This window comes from Chinchilla lanigera, unplaced genomic scaffold (assembly GCF_000276665.1).
Source record: "Chinchilla lanigera isolate Chin_1 unplaced genomic scaffold, ChiLan1.0 scaffold00001, whole genome shotgun sequence".
Taxonomy (NCBI): Eukaryota; Metazoa; Chordata; class Mammalia; order Rodentia; family Chinchillidae; genus Chinchilla; species Chinchilla lanigera.
The window spans coordinates 38,909,124-38,931,068 of NW_004955402.1; the positions used below are offsets into that span (position 1 = coordinate 38,909,124).

At 36.6% G+C, this 21,945-nt stretch overlaps 2 protein-coding genes across 10 annotated transcripts in view; one reads left to right on the forward strand and one right to left on the reverse strand.

Moving 5' to 3' along the window:
* Stard6 (StAR-related lipid transfer (START) domain containing 6) lies at nt 1-20,809 on the reverse strand. Of its 7 annotated transcripts, none has more exons than XM_005372949.2 (10): nt 20,669-20,762; nt 20,035-20,094; nt 19,353-19,437; nt 17,327-17,420; nt 17,106-17,155; nt 14,342-14,468; nt 10,732-10,849; nt 8,226-8,319; nt 4,102-4,342; nt 1-141 (listed from the first exon to the last, which is right to left on the reverse strand). In XM_005372949.2, exons 4-9 carry the CDS (start codon nt 17,414-17,416, stop codon nt 4,144-4,146), a joined length of 678 nt encoding a protein of 225 aa, XP_005373006.1. In that variant the 5' UTR covers nt 17,417-17,420; nt 19,353-19,437; nt 20,035-20,094; nt 20,669-20,762; the 3' UTR covers nt 1-141; nt 4,102-4,143. The 7 variants fall into 7 exon arrangements, with proteins under 7 accessions (XP_005373006.1, XP_005373005.1, XP_013366309.1 ...); XM_005372948.2 differs by having other exon boundaries at nt 1-162; XM_013510855.1 differs by lacking the exons at nt 1-141; nt 20,669-20,762 and adding exons at nt 19,534-19,565; nt 20,782-20,799 and having other exon boundaries at nt 4,100-4,342.
* LOC102025067 (chromosome unknown open reading frame, human C18orf54) overlaps nt 20,798-21,945 on the forward strand; it is a 20,517-nt gene continuing 19,369 nt past the window's right edge. The window contains exons 1-2 of one of the 3 annotated variants that reach the window (XM_013510830.1): nt 20,798-20,884; nt 21,378-21,470. The gene's annotated coding sequence lies outside the window, so the exon portion shown is untranslated. Of the gene's footprint in view, nt 20,961-21,135; nt 21,159-21,377; nt 21,471-21,945 lie in introns of those variants that run through there. The other 2 variants (XM_013510824.1, XM_013510832.1) reach the window with 2 other exon arrangements.

Consider the following 21,945-nt stretch of genomic DNA (forward strand, 5'->3'; position numbering starts at 1 on the left):
TTGGGGAACACAAAGCAGTGATTATCTTTATTTCTCAACTTCAGTGTTCACACACATTTTCCAGCTCCCAACACTGTGTTCTTCTTACTAATTTTAACCCGCTTACTAATTTTCATTACATTCTCTGTCTCCTGAAGGTGGCTAGAAAACAAACATTTTAACCTAGAAGGTGATTATTACAGGTATCAGAAGTGACTTTACATTGGAAATATCTAGTTATTTTTCATTAGAATGAACTTATCTTCTTACACTTTAATTTTGAACTTTATTTTTTATAAAACAGATCTCTTCAAAGCACAATTTCTTTTTAAATTTTATTTGAAAGAAAAATAAATATTTCAAAACAAGATGATAGAGTAACAATAATTAATACATTGCATATTGTTATCTTTAAATTAGTAACTCAGAGTACAAGATATAGGCATCTAATTGTCTAAACAATATTAGCACAAATTTTTTCAATGAACTAAGAGAAATTAGTATGTTGTGTGTATATATATTTTTTTCTTTTTTTGTTTTTCCCTTACTTCTTTTCTTCTTTCCCCATCCTAGTTTCTTTTTCCTTTTGAACAGTTTCTTCCCATTTCACAATATGTATTGTACATTTTGGATTTTATTACACTTTCAACTTCTCACACTAGGTAGACAATATGACATTTACACATATGCATCTTATTTATCTGGTTTATTTCACTTATGTTTACACATAAGTCTGATTTATCTCACTTGTATGAGATAAATGTGTGGTCTCGAGTTGCATCAATTTAGGGTGCACATATATTGCTGTGGCATGATATTTTAATTCTTCTGGGAATATACCCAGAAGGGGAATAACTGGGTCAAATGGGTCCTCTAATCCTAGTTTTTGAGGAATCTTTACACTGATTTCCACAGTAGCTTCACCAGTCTATACTCCCACCAACAGTGGAGAAGGGTTCCTTTTTCCCCACAGCCCCTCCAGCATTTGTTATTGATTGATTTCTTGGTAATAACCATTCTTTCTGGAGTGAGATGGAATCTCAGTGTTTTAATTTGCATCTCTTGAAGGACCAATGATATTGAACATTTTTTAATATATTTATTTGCTGTTTGTACTTCTTCATCTGAGTAGTGTGTATTCATCTCAGATGCCCATTTTTGAACTGGGTCTTTAAATTTGGTAAGTCTGATCTTTTTTTTTTGAGTTCTCACAAACCACATGTATTTACTAAGCATGTATTTACTGTTCCTTAGCAGATGCATTCTCTATCCTAGGAAAATAAAAATGTTCACACAAAAACCTGTACAAAAGTGTTCATTGGAGCTGTATTCTAACTAACCGGGATCTGAGAACAACCTGCAAATCCTGTAATGGGCAAATATTGTGGTAATCCCTGCATGAAATACTACTGAGCAAAAGAACAAACTTTTTTTTTTTAAACAGGGTTTCACTATGTAGTTCAAGCTGGTCTTGAATTCACTATGTAGCCCAGCTGGCCTCAAACTTGTAGCAGTCCTCCTGCCTCAACCTCTCGAGTGCTAGGATTAGAGGCATGCACCACCACACTTGGCAGGAACAAACTGTTGATGCACAATAACTTGCAAGGTCTCCAGGAATGATACTGAATTTTAAAAGCCAATGTCAGAAGACTGACTAGTGTATGCTGCCATTTATACAATTTTATTTTTTAAGACAAGGTCCTGTTATTCTAGGCCTTGCTATAAAACCCAGGCTGGCCTTGAACTTGAAATGCTCCTGCCTCAACCTCCCAGGTGCTGGAATTTCAGGCATGTTCCACCAGTTATATAACACCCTTAAAATGACAAAATGATAGAGATGAAGAACTCAATTATAGTCACAGAGGTTGGCAGGAGACAAGAAGGAAAGTGGTTGTGGCTTTGAAAGAGCAGCAGGAGGGGTCCTCAGGACAAACTTGTTCGGTGTCTTGACTGTAGTGGTCATAGGAAGATACACACGTGATAAATTACATAGAATTACACATGCAGAGAGATAAGTATAAAATGGTGATATCTGAATAAATGTGAATAAATGATGTCACTGTCAGTTTCCTAATTGTGCTATTGCACTATAGTTACCCAAAATGTTACCATTGGGGAAAAGGATAGAGAACGCATTTGCTGGGGAACAGTAAGTACATGCTTACTTATGTAAGACACTTAAACTTTTTCAGATTGGCAATACTGTTTCACTTCTGTCTGCCATATATGAATGATCTAGTTTCTCTATCCTTTCTAATAACTTTACATTATCATTATATATTTTAAAAAATTTAGCCATTCTGAACAATGTACTGACATGTCATTTTTATTTTTACTTTCATTTACTTAAAGGCCAATGATGTTGAATATTTTTTCATAAGTTTATTTACTATCTCTATTTCCTGTTCAGTGAAATGTCCATGTCTTTGGGCCATTTTCTAATTGGATTGTTCTTTATACTGTTGAGATTTAAAAGCTCTAAATATAGATACAAACTCGTTGTCAGGATGTCTTGCAAATATTTTCTCCCAGTCCATTGCTTGTCTTTTCATCATCTTCACGGGGTCTTTCACATAGCATACATTTTAAATTTTGATGATTACCTTAAGAATCTTGCTTTTTTTTTTTTTTTTTTTTTGTCTTTTCTTCCAGTACCAGGAATTGAACTCACGATCTTATGCTTGCCAGGCAGGTGCTTTGCCACTGAGCTAAATCCCCAGCCCCAAGAATCTTGCTTTTGATGTCACGTTTAAGAATTCTGCCTAGCTATAGGTTATGAAGATTTTCTACTAAAAGTTTTGTGGTGGTATATTTTGCATTTAAGTCCATGTTCCATTTTGAATTAATTATTATTATGGTATAAGGTTAGATACCCAAGTGTTCCAACACCACTTGCTGGTACATTCTATCCTCCATTGAATTGTCAACATCACATATGTTCAGTATACTTATGAGGGTAGTATATTTTTACCCATCCCATTCTTCTCTCCTTTATGAAGGACTGTGGATACCTTTTTAGCAGGCAATACATGATTCAGTCATAGTGTAAGGGCCATGTAGTATTTATCACCACTCTCGCAAAAGTAGAGCATTGACTGAAACTCATTGTAGAGGAATGAGATTGCTGTTCATGTTCTTTTCTGGCCCCGTTAATAGCTTCATGACAAAAGTAAACATTCATTTGTATATCCATGCTGCCTCCCAGTGGGTAGAAAAGACCACTGACACCAGGGTAAGGGACAGCGAAGTGGACTGCTGGCTAGTTCATTGTCCCACCACCTGGTTGTATCTTACTGATGCAAGTGGGAATGAATGCGAAATGTCACTGGTTAGATAGTCTAGTGGGATTTTTTTTTTTTTTCAGTGTTGGGGATGGAACCTAGGGCAAGTACTACACCACTGAGCTATACCTTCAACCTGCTACGTGACTTTTTAAAATTTTTGAGTTTCCTCCAATCCTCCATTTAAGCAATGAGTAAAGGAAAAATGATTTAAAATGTATTTTAATCTTTAATTAATGCTGACCTCTGAACATATTTGCTTTTGTATGAAATGATTGGCATACACAGCATTTTCCAGGGACAAAAGGAAAAACTAAAAGTGTATTAATAACAGTTATTTAGGAAACAAAGCTTTGTAAATAAGGAGAAAGGGGGTTGAAGGGAGGGAGGGAATTGGGGGAAAAAAGTGGAATCAAGATATAGCATATACAGGTACAAATTCCCTATGTTGCATATAATCATTATATATATTTAAAGTGCACCAATAAAGTTAATAAAAAAAATCGCCATGCAAAGATAAGTAAATAAATTTGTAAAAGAAAATAAAAAAAACAGGGGCCAGGGATTTAGCTCAGTAGTGCAGCGCCTGCGGGGCAAGCATGAGATCCTGAGTTTGATTCCCAGTGCCCCCTCAATAAAAAAAAGAAAAAAAACTAGTTATTTAACATCAGCATGTGGGATTAAAAGTTATACTTGGTGTTATCTTCTTGTGTAACTCTGAGTTCTTATTATCATAAAGTATCTTTACTAATTTATAGAAGACTATTGTGTACAATAATTTAACAGTACTTATGCATGCTGACTTAGAAGTAAACCACAGTAACTATAACACTATACTTACTAGCAGTTTATATGGTCTTTATGATTTAACAGCAGAATGACCTTATTTCTTTTTGGGGGATGATGAATGGCCGTTATGATTTCCACTTTCTGCTGGAGCTTTACGTGTCCTTAGTCCATCTTTTGCATTGAGGACAAAGTTTATTAAGTTGGAAGGCATGGTTTTTTCAATTACTGATGGAGGCAGTTTTCCTTTCATTTCTGTCTGAACAAACATCACTAACTTGGAACATGCTGGGTTTCTGTAAGCAAAGGAAAAGTTTAAAAAAGACAAAGAATTTTTAGATTAGTCTACTGAATTTATCATTTTATGAACAGCAGGCTTTTGGTCTTATTCACCATTGATTCTTTCCATAGTGCTTGTAGTAAGATAGTTACTCAAGGAGAGGAAGCAAAAAGAGAATGTGACTTGCAGTCACATCTTTATAAATAAAAATTTTACATAAAATAGTAATATGTTCTAAAATCTTCAGTTTTAGGCATTTTTTCTTTTTTGTAATTTTATTGATTTTTGAAAGTATATGGTTATAAACCCCACATGTAACTATACATTATACATACACATATAAATACACCTAGACGTACATGCTTAAAAAAAGGATGTATTTTCTACAGCTAGCTTTATTTTCCTCTTCACAGGATATCTTATCCTTCCTTCTGTGTCTGTACTTACAGCTTGCTTAATTGTTTTTCATAGTCATCTATAGTACGTCATACTGTGTTTAGTAGCCCTTTAATTGACTGTCAGGTTCTGCTCATTTTTGAGTAGTATAAGTTGAAATAAAACATCTTTGTAACGTATCTATTTATGCTTTTTAAGTACTTAGAATATTTAAGTCAAAGCTTTCTACATTTAACATTTTGAAGTGTTATTTCCAAGTTGCTCTCTAAGAAGACTAATAGTTTTTATTCTAACACAGTGATCTCCAAACTGAGGTATGAGAGGTTGAATACTTTTAAGGAAAAAAATTTAAATTCATACCTTCTATATGCATTTTTCCTTAACTTGATCTATTTTTCTGATGGATATGTAGGGTTTTCTTTCTGATCAGCCTGTTCAAAATAACTTATTTGCTTTACAAAATGAAGACATACCACTCACACTAAAAAGTAAATGACTAGAACTATGGTGCTTTTCCATGGCAAATGGTATTAAAATCTGAAATGCTCAAGGAAAAATTCAATCTATTAGAAATGAGTTGTGAAAGCAAATGATGAATGATTGGGTGATAAATATTATTACAAATTGTGCAATTCTTTCAATAAAGTTACAAATTTAATTGAGTTGTCAGTTGATAGATCATTAAACTATTTTTGCTGATAGGAATGCAATTCATTTTATATAATTTAGAAGGATTTTAAGGCATAAATGTAAGTTATATTCTTTCCATTTTAATTATTTTTGTGAATAAAGTTTCTCAGTTCTCCTACTTATAAAATGAAAAGTAGCAATAGACTTGGTATTGAAAGTCATCTTATTTTATTAGTAATATTCATCCACACTTCAAGGAAATGAGGGCAAAAGTTGGAAACATGGATGCAGGAACCAGTTTGGCTTGGCTTGAAACTGAGCTTTGCTATTACCTATGCATAAGCTTGAAAAAGTGATATAACCTTGGGCTTTTACTTTGTCTTTTAAAAGTTGGGGTTACCTAGTCTGGGGTTACTTTGAGGAATAAATGAATCAATATGTGCCAACTGTTTCGAAAAGGCCCGGCATACACAAAATGCAAAGTTTTGCTAATGATAAAAAAAATGTATTTTCAGTAACACTTTATTCTATGTTTAATAATTATGTGATAAAATTTGTAATATTTTTTATTTTGATCAATATGTAATAATTTGTTCTAAAAGGCACATATATTTTAAAAGTGGCCACAATTTAATTCCTTAAATTTAAAAACTTAAATTCATATTGTTTTTGCAGAAAATTATGATGAGGTGATTAAAAATTAATTCAAAGTCTGAAGTCTATTCCATTAGCAAACAATTGTGTGTGTGTGGAAATTAAAATGTGAATTCAAAAAAGAACGTTGGGAAATTGCTGACTGCTAAAAGCTTTGTGTACTTTCTAATGGATAATATAATGGTAGATTTCAAATTACAGTACTTAGATTTTACTGATACATTTATAAGGGTGATACAGTCATTTTAAAAATTGCTAACATTTACAGTATAGTATAAATTATACTCCTTTCCTCAATTTAATCCTATGGAAGATTTTAAGGTCGATAAAAACATGCAAGGGAGAATACAGTTTTAAAAATTCTCTTGGGGGTACGAAGATGCTGCACTAATCAACAATGTTAGTCTCCATTTTCTCATACCCTTCTCCATGCAAAGTGTAGACTATTTTTACAGTGCTTCAAAGGGCTGGACTGAAAATACTTATCAGCATTTTATGTGGTCCTAACTCTCTATTTGCACTTACTGTGGGTTTACAACTTGTAGAATAGCTTCCCCAGTATTTACCAGAGAGTAATTTGCTACTGATATAAGTGTCTTGCATGCCTTGTTCATAAATTTTGGCTGTCCAAAATGTTGGACTGCATGGAAAGAGAAGGTAAAAAAGAATGATTTTTTATTAATATCTTTATCCATAACTGAATGAAACTATATCTTTATTATAGCAGAACATGCCATTTTTTGATGGGATATCAAGATCAGGGATTGTCTCATGTGTTTTCTAGTGGAAAGGAGAGGTTGATAAAAAAGTTCAAGAAGGACACTTGACCAGTGAAGCATGCTTAGAGTGTGTAATTTTCCAAATCGGGTCCCTGTGAACAACTGCTTTACTTTGCTGATTTGGAGCAATAATCCTTCATTTGTTTTGTTCTTGTCTGCTATGGATAATAAAATCTTGGCCAGGTAATCAAAACTGATAAATGAAAGGAAAGGCCACATGTTGTGACTGTTATCATCATCTATACAGGTGATTCTGTTCATTAATGCAACATTTTAGTTCTCTAGTTCAGTAGAGAAAATACTAAGGAATACAGATCTATAATTTCCTTTGGCTTCATTCAAGTACATTTTTCTGTATTGAGAGTTTATATTTTACCAAATAGAGAATTTTACACTTACTTTTTTTGTTGTTGTTTTTTTTTTTTTTCTGATACCGGGAATCGAACTCACAACCTTGTGCTTGCCAGGCAGGCGCTGTGCGACTGAGCTAAATCCTCTGGCCCTACACTTACTTTCTTTTTTTGTTTTGTTTTTGTTTTTTCTTCTGGTACGGGGAATCGAACTCACGACCTTGCGCTTGCGAGGCAGGCGCTGTGCCTCCGAGCTAAATCCCCAGCCCACCTACACTTACTTTCTTAATACAATATCATTAGCATAAGTTAATGCTTAAGGAATGTGTGAAATGATGTACACTGAATTAGAGCACGTGATTTTACAGAACCTGTGTATTTCATATCTCTGTGTCATCCTGAGGCTGGCCACCTGTAGGCACTAACTCATTTCTGATTTCTTCAGCTTTTCTCTAATCTGAATGTATGTCTTAGATATGTTATTCTGTAGGTCTCTATCTCAGCGTTAGTCTCTTGGAAATAGTTCATTCAAGGTAAAGGATGCACTGCTGATAAATATGAGTTGTTCTAGGGAAATTAATTATTTTGGTACTGGGAATTGAACTCAGGACCTTGTACTTGCCAGGCGGGCGATTGTGCCATTGAACTATATCCCCAACCCTGGAAAATTTATTTTTATTTTTATTTTTTTGGTTTTTTTTGGGGGAGGGGTACCGGGAACCGAACTCATGACCTTGCATTTGCCAGGCAGACGCTGTGCTGCTGAGCTAAATCCCCAGCCCCAAAATTTATTTTTAATTTGCAAAAATTCCTTAATTTATAAAAGTGACTAACGGTGAAATATAAAATATCAGGAAAAGGTGAACTGTAGGGATATGTTGGTGTGTTCTTGACTATTACCAGAAACCTCAAGTAGTATTTTATAGAAAATTACATATTCTGATTATACTTAAGATGAAAACAAACAGAAAAAGTTATTTTTAAATTGCATTTAGGGACAGTTTTTTTCCCAGCCATATATGCTGGCACATTTCTACTGAGGAGCAAGTCTGTCTTAAAAAATTGTAAAATAAATGCAAATAACACTTACTCTTTCAGAGGTGAACATACATAGCCACAAGGATGGTTATAACCACGAATATATTCAGAAGATGGAGGATATCCTGGGAAATCCACACTTTTAGCTAAATGATTTTAAAAAATTAAAATGAAGATGAAAAACTACTACTGGCAACGTATTTTTGAAAATGTGTAACATTTAACTTAGTTATCAGCATTAACATTACTTTATGCATTTCTGTATATATTTACACTAATATTTCTAAAGATGCTGTTATTCTTTTATATAGGATAAACTATTGAAAGTATCATTTTCTGAAATTTGAAGCAAAAGAAATCACAAAGGAAAGACTTGGTAGTGCTGTTGTGGTTCATGGATTTTGTCATTGCTTTGGTTTTAGTTTTGTTTTTTTGTCTTTTTGAGAAAGGGTCTCACTATGCAGTTCAGGCCGGCCTTGAGCTCACTTTGTAACCCAGGCTGGTGTTGAACTCACAGCCATCCTTGTTCCTTAGCCTCCTGAATGCTGGGATTATAGGCGTGTGCCAACATGCCCAGCTTACTGTCATTGCTTTGTTATTAATCTTTTTCTTTAAATATTTAAAGTGGTTGAATGATTTAAAAGTTCCTTTTCTGCTAATTTCTTGTAACTTCAACATATAATTAAAAATCCACAGAATTTGTTTTAATAACTGTGGTATAGTATTTATATTGTATGTGAATGGAGAGGTGATTTGATTATGGTTTCATAACTGTTATTTCCATACATGTTTTGAATAATATATTTGCTTATTTTGTGCAACTAAATCTTGCTTTTGTTGGAAAAGATGCATTTTTTTTTCTATGGTTTTAATGTTAGCTATCAGATCAGAGGGCAATACAATACAAAACACTAGCTTAGGAATGAGTGAATTTTCCACGTTGTATCATAGTATTAACAGAGCCTATTACGTTGGCTTAATAGTACTGCCAGAAGTAATACTAAATATTTTTCTCTGTTTAAAATATGGATGCCAGGTGTGGAGGTGCATGCCTGCAATCCCAGCACTCAGGGGGTAGAGGCAGGGGCACTGCCGATAGTTCAAGGCCAGCCTGAGCTACACAGTGAGACCCTGCCTCAAAACAAGATAACAAAATACAGAGATTATGCTTTATTCTTTAAAATGACTGTTACAGTTTACATACAGGTGTAGGTCTTTTGTGAGGCATATAGTGTGGTAGTTTACAATTATTTTGGAAAATTTAAAGAAGAGTTTTAAATTGTGTCAGTTGTTTTATAGCTATTCAGTTTCGTTTCTTAACTGCTTCATTTATGTGAACTTCAGTTTCCTCATTAGTGAGAAAATTCATGCAAAATATTTAGCTCAAAGCAAAGTGCAGAGTAAGGTTTAAAAAACCCCACTAAAAAAGAAACTAATGGTATTCATAAAAAATTTGTTCAATGGAAATTTCTTGTAGCAAATTCAATAGTGATTAGCATACTGAACCACTGATTATACTTGTTGGGTTTAACCTCTGTGCTTCCTTTTAAGCTTCCTTCTGACCAGGGAAGCTGGTTACTGTCCATATTTTGCAATGAACTTCAATTTTGAAAGATGGACAATAACAGATTTATGATTCAGACAAGACAGTATTTTGTACTAGGCAGTGAGTATGTTTTGTGTGCTCTGATTTCAAAAATGAGACAGAACACAAATAGGAATGTTATGAGTATCAGCCCTTGCTGGTCTGTTGTAAGACACAGTGAACTGGGTTTGGGTGAATGTGATGACTCAGTCTGGGTTGTGAAATTTAGCAGTCATCTCAGAGTAACTGAAACTTTGTTGGGAAGTACTAACAAAACATAATTGTATACTTAAGTAGTTTACAGTAGAGGAAACCAGATAGAACAGTAAGATTAAATCAAATTATACAGAAAAACAGGGATCTTTGTCACTCTACCAAAGTCTCTTTACCATTAGTTATTTAAGCTGTCATAGTCCAAAGATGTCTATGGTATGAAATGTTTGCTTTTAGTGAATAATGCAAATAAGGAAATGGTTTCACGTTTGCATTTTACAGAGTGACACATTTGTAGAGGAAATGCTAGGCATATATCAAAACCTGTAGTTCCTAAATGAAATATAAGCATGTTTATGTAAAGACCCATCTAGCAGACATTTTTCAACATTTTATCAGTTACTGTATATGCCCATTCTGAGTAATTCAAGTATAAAATTATATGTCCCAAATTAATTTCATTTTTTAGGATTTGTTTCTTTAGGATTCTTATATGCCTTGAAGTTTTAGCAAACAATCATCTATGTATATTGAGTCCTACAGTGTTTATGCCATAAAAATCTAGGAGATGCCATAATTATTGACTCCTATATATTGGGTAGAATATCCGGCATCACAACATGATAAGTGTACTTGTGGGTCCTGCTGAGTAAATTAAGAAAAAAAAAATTGAAAACAGTTTTTTCCAAACTATGAATTAAAGGGAAAAATTATTAATGACTCAGTGATTCCAAAATGTGGGCAAAATGTTTCAACTTACAACTGATAATGGCCACATTCCCTTCATAGTACTTGATGTATACTACGTCGACAAAGTCTCGGGGGGAAATTGAGCCCATGGCAAAGCTTTGTGTAATGGTATGGCATATAAATGTGCCCTGTAATAAATCAAACCATAAGGATTACAAAAATTATTTAATATTTGTCATCTGTATTCCCCAAAGAATTTCATAAGATCAGCCTCTATTTCGAAAAAGCAAGGCTTTGAAATTTTAAGACTGTATCTCTAAATAAACTTGCGTTTTTAATGTTAAAGGAGCATTAAAGCTACAATTATGAGTGTATAAATGAAGGGAATAATCTTAGGATCATCTAGGCTTCCAGTTTTTAGATAGAAGTCCAGCAATTAAATAATACATATAACTAGAGATGGGTGCAGAATTAGAACCCAAGTCTTCTGGTTTTCCCAGTATAGTACTATTCCTACTACTCCACATTGGCTAGGAATTATAGTATTTAGCACCTTGTGATGTAAGGCCTAAAATAAAGGCCACTGTTATGAACTACCTAGGATGTCTGGCAAAACTTGGTAGGTCTTGATTGTCATAACACCAAGTTTCTTTCTTTACTTTTTTGCAAGTAAGACCCACTGGCCAAACAACTCTTATTATTAAAAGGACCAGCACAGTTACTATTTATTCCTCTTCAGTGGACTTCTGTGATGGCCTGGGGAGTTATTCAAACAATAATTCCATCACATTTTCCTGCAAGAATTTGCGGTCACACTTCACCCTCTTGATACTACACAGCCCACCTCCCACAACCTTTGGTTATTTAATATATTCTTATATTGTCCTGTATGACATTGCGTGTCCTTTTTGGATCTGTGCCTAATGATTAATAAATTGCTGTCTATCTTAAACCTAGAGCAGAAATTCTGTTTTCACTCATGGGATAAATAGGCAAAACACTCTCACGGAGATGAATACTATAAATATTAATAGGAAAGTAAAATAATTTTCCTTATGGTATGATGCTATTTAGAGATACTATGGAATACTGACCTGAAAGGGCATGGACTTTGGAATCAGGAAGCCAGGTACAAATCCTGATTCTATCATACATTAGCGCCAGTAACCATGGGCAAATTATATAAGTTTTCTGATGCCAAGTCTAGTATTTTTTCCAGTAATAGTTGACTCACCACCAGCAGAAGTATCTTTGTGATGTGATTCATACAAAGATGAATGAAATAGTCCAATGTTTGGATTTTTATTTGTGATGGACAATGTTTCTCAGACTGAATATTCAAATCTTAGAAAGGTCATGGGCATGTATTATTTATTGATAGGGCGCTCAGGGGCTTTACAAGATGAAGCTGATTCACCTTTAGCCTTCCTATAATTTCTCTCCCCTTCTAGACGTTAAGATCAATTTAATAAATCTAGACAAAATTACAGAGTTCTAAATAAATGTTAAAGTGATGTGCAGATATACACGGAGCCTAAGTTTTATGTGTTTTGATGGGTGGAAGATTCAAAGAACCAAAGATTTGCAATTTTACAAATGCAATCATTGATAAAAATCAGAAAAAAGTTTGTTGTATTCCCTCAGTCTCATTTACTTCCTTTTCCTAATAAAGTCATCATTAGCTAAAATCGTGGCACTACTTTTTGTGCCAGGGATGGAAGGCAGCCATGCGTATGCTAAACAAACATTCTACCACTAAGCTATACTCCCAATCCTGTTTGAAAAGTACTTTACTAAGGTATAATTTACATATAAACTCACTCATTTTAAATATACAGTTTGAGTTTTTCTAAAGTTTATTTAATTGTGCGTTCTTTAGCACAATTCAGTTTGTTTGTCTTCTTGACAAAGACAGAGTTACGCTATACAGTTCATGCACACTGTAGCCCAGGCTGGCCTTGAACTCGCAGCAATCCTCCTGCTTCAGCCTCCTGAGTGCTGGGATTACAATTCAGTTTAGAATTCATCTTTGATTCCATTCTCCTTGCATTAGTAAATCCAGCTGACTTTCTCTACAGTGCATCTTGGACCCTCTGATTTATCTCCTCCTCCTCTGCTGTCCTAGCATAAGCCACTATGTGTCTCTTTTGGATCACTTTGAGAATCTCCTAACTGTTCTTGCCAATTTCATTCTTGCCCTCTTACAATCTGTTCTTCTTTTAGCAGTTGGCTCTTAAAACCAAATCAGTCCCAAATCAGGGTTTAAAACACTAATGGCTTCTGACTGAACTTAGAATAAAATTTCTCCCCATGACCTATCAGACGTTTACAGAATCAGGTCCTTGCCTAACCTCTCCAACTTCACTTCTTACCACACTGCTTCTTGTTATGTTCAAACTTCACAGACTTTTTTCTTCATTAAACACTGCCAAACTCCAAAATTCAAATTCTTTGCATTTGTTTTTCCTCTGCTGTTTCTCCCACATCGCTGCTTGCCTATCCTCCTCACCTGCATATTCCATTATTCAGATTTCTATTCAAATATCTCTCAAAGACCTTTTCTGATTAACTAGGTATCAGCTTCTTCTGGTCATTGCCTGAATCCTTCATAGTATTTATTCTTATCATTCCAATCATTCATAATACTTTTTTTTATCTGATACTTTTTATTGTTTACTTATGAAGTCTGACTAAAAAATATATTCTTTCTGAAGGCAGGGACTTTTCTATCTTGTATTCCAGTACCGGAACAACAGTATACATCTCATGCCTGGTGCTCAAAATGTATTTGCAGAATGAACTAGTCAGAAAATAAACATCTTTCCAGGAGGAATTGCAATGAAGTCAGGATTCCTTCACAAAACTGACTCATAGGAGAGAAAAAACACAAACTGTGACAGAAATGCACAATAAACTTTTAATATATTACAGTAAGAATTATTTTCCTTTCCAGTTGCTTATTTTTGTAGCAGTCTCAATGAATGAGGGAGCCACTGCTTCTTTTTCCTTGTTTTTACCTTTCTTTACTATATATCATTCTTTCCCATTTTATTAATTTTTTCTTCCTTCTGAGTTTTTTCACTGTACCCACCTCTTCTACTGCTTTCTTCTGTCCCCTTCTAAACCTTACTTGCTTCTCAGTCCATCCTCCTTTCCCTCACCTTTTTCCCACTGTCCATTCCGATTACCTGTATTTTAGTTTCTTTGTTTTTATTCTCCCTTTTCATAGCTATTTAACTGAGATAATCATTTGAAAGTCTTCCTAATCTGTCACATTTTACATGTTATTAGAGTATTTCTGTGGGCTTTACTCTTATTCTTTAATGCTAGTCATAAGTCCTTATGGTATCTGCACTGTTCCTATTTTTCAATGTAATATGAATTGCCTTGACTTCTTATCAACGAAGTATGCTTAATTTTTGTTTTCCATGTAATGGAGGTCAATCTCTTCAATTCCTTCATAACAAAACATATGCAGCAGCAAGAGATGTACTTACAACAACGCTAGTTAGAAGTAAACTCCTGACTAGTAGAGAAGGAAGTTTTAAGACTTTTATAAAAAGTTCAACTCAATCTGAATGTATAAAATGTTGCCTATAAACAACTGTAATAAACTTAACTCCGTAAGATATAAAACTAAAAAATATTAATTCAGTAAAAGTGTAGTATTAACAAATTACCGAATCAATATTGTGTACCACATTGTATGATTTCAGTGATTTGTCCCATGTAACCCTATCCCCAGGCTGGTAGAGGAAATCAGATAGTTTAATTGATGATTCTGGAATTATCCCTTCAACACGATATCTGTAAATTAAAAAAAAATTATAAACTTAAGTTTAGGCTAAGCTGAAAAGATATTGCTATCAAAGTTAAAGGTGGGCTAATTTAGCAAATAATGGTGAAGAAAACTTGAAGTATTTTAAGGTATCTTGAAGATAAGTTGAGTATCCTTATCTGGTGCTTCTGGTGGTTCCACTGTATAACCATTAGCACTGTGGACTCTGAAATGCTTGGGACCAGAAATGTTTCAGATTTGTTTCGATTCTGGAGTATTTGCATATAAACAATGACGTATCTAAGGGGTTGGGACCCTTCATAGTAAATGAAGAGCTAAAAGCACAAGAATATGAAGGGCAAAAAGGGGATTGTTGTGATGCAGCTCTTCTTAGAAGATCAGGAAGACCCTTTAGTAGTCATTCCCGACAGTGTTAGGAATGAACAACAGTGAAGTGCTGGAGTTACTGATGATACTGATTCTTTTACTTGTGAAGTACAGAAGTATGTGAAATGATCTAATCTAAATCCCAGATTCTGTTTTTAAGAATGCTATGAACTCACCACTGAGTAACATAAATTTTCATTCTCAAACTTCTTTATAAACTGAGAGGGCAGCAGAGCTTAAATAACACTTTTCATATTATGTTATTAACAATATATACATTATTTTGATAGTCAAGAAGAATTTCAAAACTCAAGGTTTAGAAGATATTGATCCAGGATGATTACTGGGCTAAGGTAGTATTCTCCATTTTGGTTATAGAAAATGTACTCATTACATTTGTTGCTTTAACCTGAATGTTTTAATTTATCTTTTAATTTTTAAATTTTGTTTGTTTTTTTTGAGACAGGGTCTCGCTATGTAGTTTAGACCGGCCTTGAACTCACTATATAACCCAAACTCAAGGGGATCCTACTGCCTCAGCCTCCCAAGTGCTGGGATCACAGGGCTGCAGCACCACACTTGTTTTAACTTAAAATATTTACAAGACTATCTCACTTGTCTGCCTCAGAGAGTAGAACAATTACATGTAGTGGTGGTAGTGATGGTGATAATAAAATTTATGAAATAACTGGCAAAGGAGCAAAAAAGTAATAGGCTAAACCATCATGAAATATCTAAATGTAGAAAAGATACATTACTAAACTCTTCTGGATAATTTGCTTCAGTTATTCCACAGATAGTTTGGGGGAAGTTAGAGAAAATAATGATTAAGAAAGTATATTGAGCCTCTGCAGCAAAGTCCTAGCCTTTAAAAATTTTTGTCTCACCAACATTGATGAGCTACAAGACTTTGGGATAGCAATGTACTCATTTGTAAAATTCATCTGTAAAATGGGGATAAGAACAGTGCTTATACTGTGAGATACATGAGGAGTAAATTTAAAAATAAAGCATCTGGCATAATGCCTGACATATAATGAGATTAATACACATGAGGAGCTTCTAACATTTAGGGAAATGTGTAGGCTGAACTGTGATGTTAAATTTGTGTTTTACCCCTTAAGGGCATAAAGGAAAGAAATTGTAACCAAGCAGCTAGCTCCCTTTTCATGTTTATAAGTGTTCAAAGTTAATCATAAAAGATCCTTTTGGGGTAGTAAATTATTAAGAAAATTCATAAATGTTGATAAAATGTTATTTTGTCATAATATGTTATTTTTTTCTGTAGTTAAAGAGATTTTTAACTCTTGAGTTGGTAAAAATCCATCAATTCATTCAGTATTATGTATCTAAATAACAGGGACTGCTCTGGTGCGAGGGACACTGCAGTGAATGAACAGTATATTTCTACTCTGGTTCCTATTCTCATCAAGTTCCTATTATAATAAGAGAGACATATAATAACACATGAATAGTAAACAAATTTCATATAGTGCTAAACAATGGCTGAGTGTGTATACATGGGAACTTGGGCCAGGTGGCCAGAAAGGTGACTCTGAAGAGGAGACAATGAAGACCTTGACTACAAAAACAACATGAGCCTTGTAGAGATTTGGGAGAAGAGCATGCTAGTGAAAAGAAAGGCAACCATGAATGCCCTGTGGGTTTAAGTTCAGTGCATCAAGCTAAATGCGCCCAGCTAAGTAAAATTTTAAGTCAGCACAATTCCTTAGCGTACTTGTATTTGAAGCAAGGGGATCCTCAAAAATATTCTTAAAAGCAGCTTATAGGGACAAATACATATATCAGCAAAACAAGTGAGGGAAAAGATTTCTACTTTTTAGTAGTTCATTTAAGGGAAATGAAAGGGTTTAAGGCTATAAATATAGTACTACTTTTAGCAAGAAGACAGCAATGTGCTTGTATACTAATTATTTCTTGAAGTGGAATTTTCCTATCTTAGTGAATTATTCATTAGAAGGGATATTTCTTTTTGTGGAACTCAAACTCAGGGTCTCATGCATGGCAGGCACATAATTTACCACTGAGCTACACTGCCAGCCAAGAGGAGATTTTTTTTGGGGGTGGTGGTGATTGTTTTTAGGTTTGAAAATAAATGACTAGATGGAACATAATCACTATTTTATTAGTATCACATTGCAACCTAATTTCTATTTCCTATTCAGTAATTTCTGCAGTTAATGAAGCAGCACTAAATTCTAGATATACTGATGCCACTGAATTGAAAACAATGATTACAAATAGAAAATAATACTCACACATTTCCGACAAATCTTTTAGAAGCCTTGATGGAAACAGTTACCTTTTTCTCAAAGGGAAATAAAAATCCATAAATAAATTGTCAGGTGTAGAAAAAAGGAAAGTGAAAACACAAAAGTAAAAATATTTTTTCTAGTTGGTGAAAGAAAATATTTTTAAGAAATGTCTTTACAGTGAGTTCTCATTAAAAAAAATTCTTGAAATATGATTGTTTTCTTACTGAATTTTTAATCACTTTCCAGCCAGATGTATCTTGACTGTAACCAAAAACTTCTTGGGCAGTTTGCTGAGCAATTGCCTTATAGTCCATCTATCTGTAAAATTTTAAAAACAAATGACTAGTAAGAATGTAATCATGAAAAAACAAGAAAGAAAACAAACCAATATTGAGATGGCATCTTTTTTTTTTTTTGTCCTGATCTGTGAAATTTCACAGGCCAGTAACCACGCTGGCCAGGTTATTCTTGAACTTGTGGGCTCAAGCAGTCTTCCAGCCTCAGCCTCTTGAGTAGCTGGGGTTACAGGCATGTGCCACAATGCCTGGCTCATATAAAAACTTTAAAAATGCTATATTACTTTTTAGAACTATTTTTACAACATCTGTGACTTGCAAACACACAATAGTTACTTGTTCATTGTATGCTTGAACCTTTTCTCTTTACAGTTTTGCATATGAAAAAATGTGGCACAGGGGAAAGAGCCAGGTTTGGGAATCAAAGACACCTAATAAAAATCCTGTCTCTGTCACTTATTGTATGAAGCATTTTATTTACTATTTGCTTTCTCATTTTCCTCTTGGTATAAAGTTTGGATAATACATGCACTGTAGAATGAGTGTGAGGATTGAGATAATGCACTTAAATATTCTACCCTAGAGACTGGCACATAATAGTCGTTCAATAAATATTATTTCTTATATGCTTCCTTTTTCTGTAATGCATCACTACAGGCTCTCTGGAATTCATCCTTCCAGGTGTGTGGCAGTGACAGCGGATGATCTGACCCCTGGCTTCCTCTTCAAACCTCCTATTGATTGCCTTCTTGTCTCCTTAGCTCCAATCATATTGAACTCCTGGCTGCTCTTCAGATGTAACTAAGCAACTTCCTACCTCATTGTCTTCGTACTTGCGGTTCCTTCTGCTCAGAAAATTCCTACTTAGTATGTTCACATGACTGACTGTGTCACCGGTATCTTTGCTTAAATGGCACCATCTCACAATGAAGTTTAAGTTAATTCAGACACATTTACTGAACTCCTACTGGAAGTGAGGAACATACTGCAATAGACTGAATGTTTCTGCACCCCTCAATTCATATATTGAAATCTTAATCTCCCACAAAGTAGTATCAGAGGTGGGGCATTTGGGAGATGATTAGGTCAAGAGGGCAGAGACCTTATGAATGAGATTAGTGTCCTCATAAGAGACTTCAGGGAGCTCATTTGCCTCTTCTGACAAGTGAGTACACAGCCAGAAGGTGGCAGTTTGCATTCTGGAAAAGGCCCTTACTGGAAACCAATTATGATGGCACCCTGATCTCAAATTCTAGCCTTTGGAACTGTGAACCATACATTTTTACTGTTTCTAAGCCATTCAGTCTGTGGTAATCTGTTGTAGTGGCCCAAAGGGGCTGAAAGAGGTACAGCGGTAGGTACAACAAAGACAGTTGAGAACACTACTGTTTCTGCTGTAAATGAGTTCAGAAAGCTGTAGTCCTTTGGCCTCTCAGCCTGTTTTCAGGTAGGCAAAGCTGGCAGGTATGGTACAAAGAACATGCAAACAGACCAGGATTTAAATTTGGCCTTTCTATTAACCAACACCTGCACTATTTTGGGTAAGCTGCTTAACCTTTGAACTTCAATCCCCACATTTAAAGAATGGGAATAATAACAGTTATCCCATGCACTCTATGAGGATTTAATTAAAGGCTTGAAACAGTGAGGGGGCCTTGTTATAGGTGATCTACAAGGTTAGTTTCTTTATTAAAATGGGCACATTTAAAGCTATCATTAAAAATTATTTAAAAGAGCTGTTTTCTTAAGCACTTCAACAAACCTTAAAGTTTAATTATCAGAACATTTCTTTCTTAGGTGTTATCTAAAACTCTTTAGATTGGATCATGAATTTTTTTCTTATTTCTCCAGCAAAGCACAACAGCTAGATGATTTTTTAAATATATATATATTACAAAGCCTTTAGTAAACCATTATAACCTTCGCTTTCCTGGTACAGTCCTGGTTTCTTTACCTTTCCTAACAAATCTAGTCCAGAATTTTAATAACCACTGGCACTCTTCTCTGAATTCTGCTGGAAACCTCCACTATCTGTTAACCTGCAAGGGAGCAAAGAAATAGAATTACTTTGATACATGAATTGGGTCAAAATATTTGATAAATTCCTTTATATCTTCTTAATGTGCTTCACTTACATTTTGTCTTTGTTAGGAAACATTTCCTATATCTGCCCAAAGATGGAGGGAAAAGGTAATGAGAAACTTTAAAAGATGTTTATGAAAAACCTTTAAACAATGAGAGGAGGACAGTTTAAAAAGGTATGTAGGTAGAATGCGGGTTAAAAAAAAAATCTATTTTTTCTGCTGATGCCATTAACAATCCTTGTCTGTTCCCTGACCTGGACTTGTCCTAGCACATAAAATTGTTTATTTCCCATCAGCAACTTCCTTGACCTTGACTGACCCAGAAATTTCACAGATCAGAAGTTATTACTAGCTGTAATACTCCTGTAGGGATTGTGTTTTATAGTTTTCAACTAACTAACACTGACACAATGGGTGTATTTAATTGAATCACTCAACTGAATGTGATATCGTCTGAACTTCTACATTTGCTAAGAGGAACTGGAAAGTAAACTTTAACAGTGCACAGGGGATAGGGGGAACAGAGCACAGAGCAGAGCACAGTTCTGTTACCTGGTGCTGTAACGTCAGAGGAACTGGAACATATTCAGATGGAGTATTGGTCCAGGATATCTTCACCCACAGGGTCAGTGGAAAGAAAACAAACCAATATTGAGATGGCATCTTTTTTTTTTTTGTCCTACCACTAGGTTGAAACTGGATTCTTTGCACCTCATATCCTGTCCCAGTCTTGTAGAGGGGGGTCAGACATGTGGTTAATGGGTCGTTCTGCCTCTTCTTATAATCTCCCTTTCTCGGGGCTGCCTGACTGGGTCCCCAATCCGTGTCATTTTTCCCTGGAAATCGAGGTCCCTAAGGAGTCTGTTCAGTCTTGCTCCCGGTGGAACTCCCTTCTCCAAGCCCACATCTGCGTTTTCACTCGCGGCGCTGGCTGGGAGGAAGCCCTGGAGGGCGCTTCCCGGTTGGAGATGGGGAGCTGCCCGGAGGCTGAGAGGTGGCCTCCGCCTGGGGTTGCCAGGGCCGCCGAGTCTCCATCCACTCCACGCCCCCATCCCACAGCCCGGGCGGCCGAAGCTGATAGCTGCGGTCGGAGGAGCGAAGTGGCCGGGAACCGCGGTGACCGAGCCGAGGAGGGCGAGGGACACAGCCCCGAACCCGCCCCTCCCAACCCCGAAGGTCGACGCACCGGAAACTACACCTCCCAGCAGGGACTGGGACCCAACGCCTCCAGGGGCCCCACACGCCCCGCCCCTCCCCGCCCCGCCCCCTGGTCCCTCCCGGAGCGTCGCGCACGCGCACCGCCAGCCGGCGCCATGTTGGGTCGGTTTGAACGCGAGCGCGGGTTCGAGTTCGGCTGTGACGGCTGCGGGAGCTGCGGGCCGGCGGAGGCCGCGGCGGGGCGGTGAGCGAGGCGCGGGCTCCTGTCGCGTCGTCGGTGCCCTGACACCCGCGGGCTCCCGGCGGAGAGTTGTGGAAGCGTGCGTTTAATATCTTTCCGTGCGTGGTGGGGAACTTGGGCCGCGCGGGGCGGGTGCCCCGTGCTTTTGACAGCCGCGGGAGAGGCTGAGCGGCTGAAGGCGGGCGGCTCGCGGCGGGCGAGCGAGAGGTTTCAGCGCGCAGTGACTCGTTTCGGAGACCGCGCGAGCGGACGGAGCGCCGCGGGACCCGAGCCCAGGGTGGGGACCGAATCCCCCGCCGAGGTGCGACCCGCGCTCCCGGGCGGCCGGAGCTGCTCCGCGCAGGGGCCGCAGCCTCTGCTTCCCGGGAACTCCCCGCAGCGTCTCCGGCCGCTGCCGCGGAGCCCAGCCGACTTCCCCGGCGGGACGTAGAGATCGCCGGGCTGCTTTTACCTCCCGAGGGTCATTTAACTCCGAACATTCTGTTTCCGAATCAAGGTCATTGAAATGCCTCGCCCTAACTTCAGCATTCTGTGGGCCTTGATGGATTTGCCTTTGGAGATGCGACCTGCAGCCTTTGCGGAGGAAGTGGTGAGACGGATGGGGTCGAAGCGGGTGGGGTGTGTGTCAGAAATTAGGTGTGTTGATAACGATTGCAAGCATAGGAGTTTATGAACCTGTTTTTGCATACGTTTGAAAACTGTCAATAATAAAAGTTACATTGTGGATTTTCTTTGGTCAGTCGTGTGAATTAAAATAATAGGGAATGATATCTCCACTCTATTGAGAACTTTAAAGGTTTTTGCATTTGTTCTTAAGGTTTTGTAAAATAAAACGGTAACCTAGTCTGTGTCAAATGAGAGAGGAAACTGTTCAGTTAAGCTTATCCAACAAATTGACTTGAATGAATTTGTACTTCTTTAGTAGGGGAGAGAGTAAAGAAAGGGTAAAGGTGACTTAATCTAGGCATTCTTTAGAGGTATTCCATTACCACAGCATTCAGGGACATGGAACACGTTAGTTATTATCTTCTGCGGTTTCTTCCAATAACCACAGTCAAATCTGA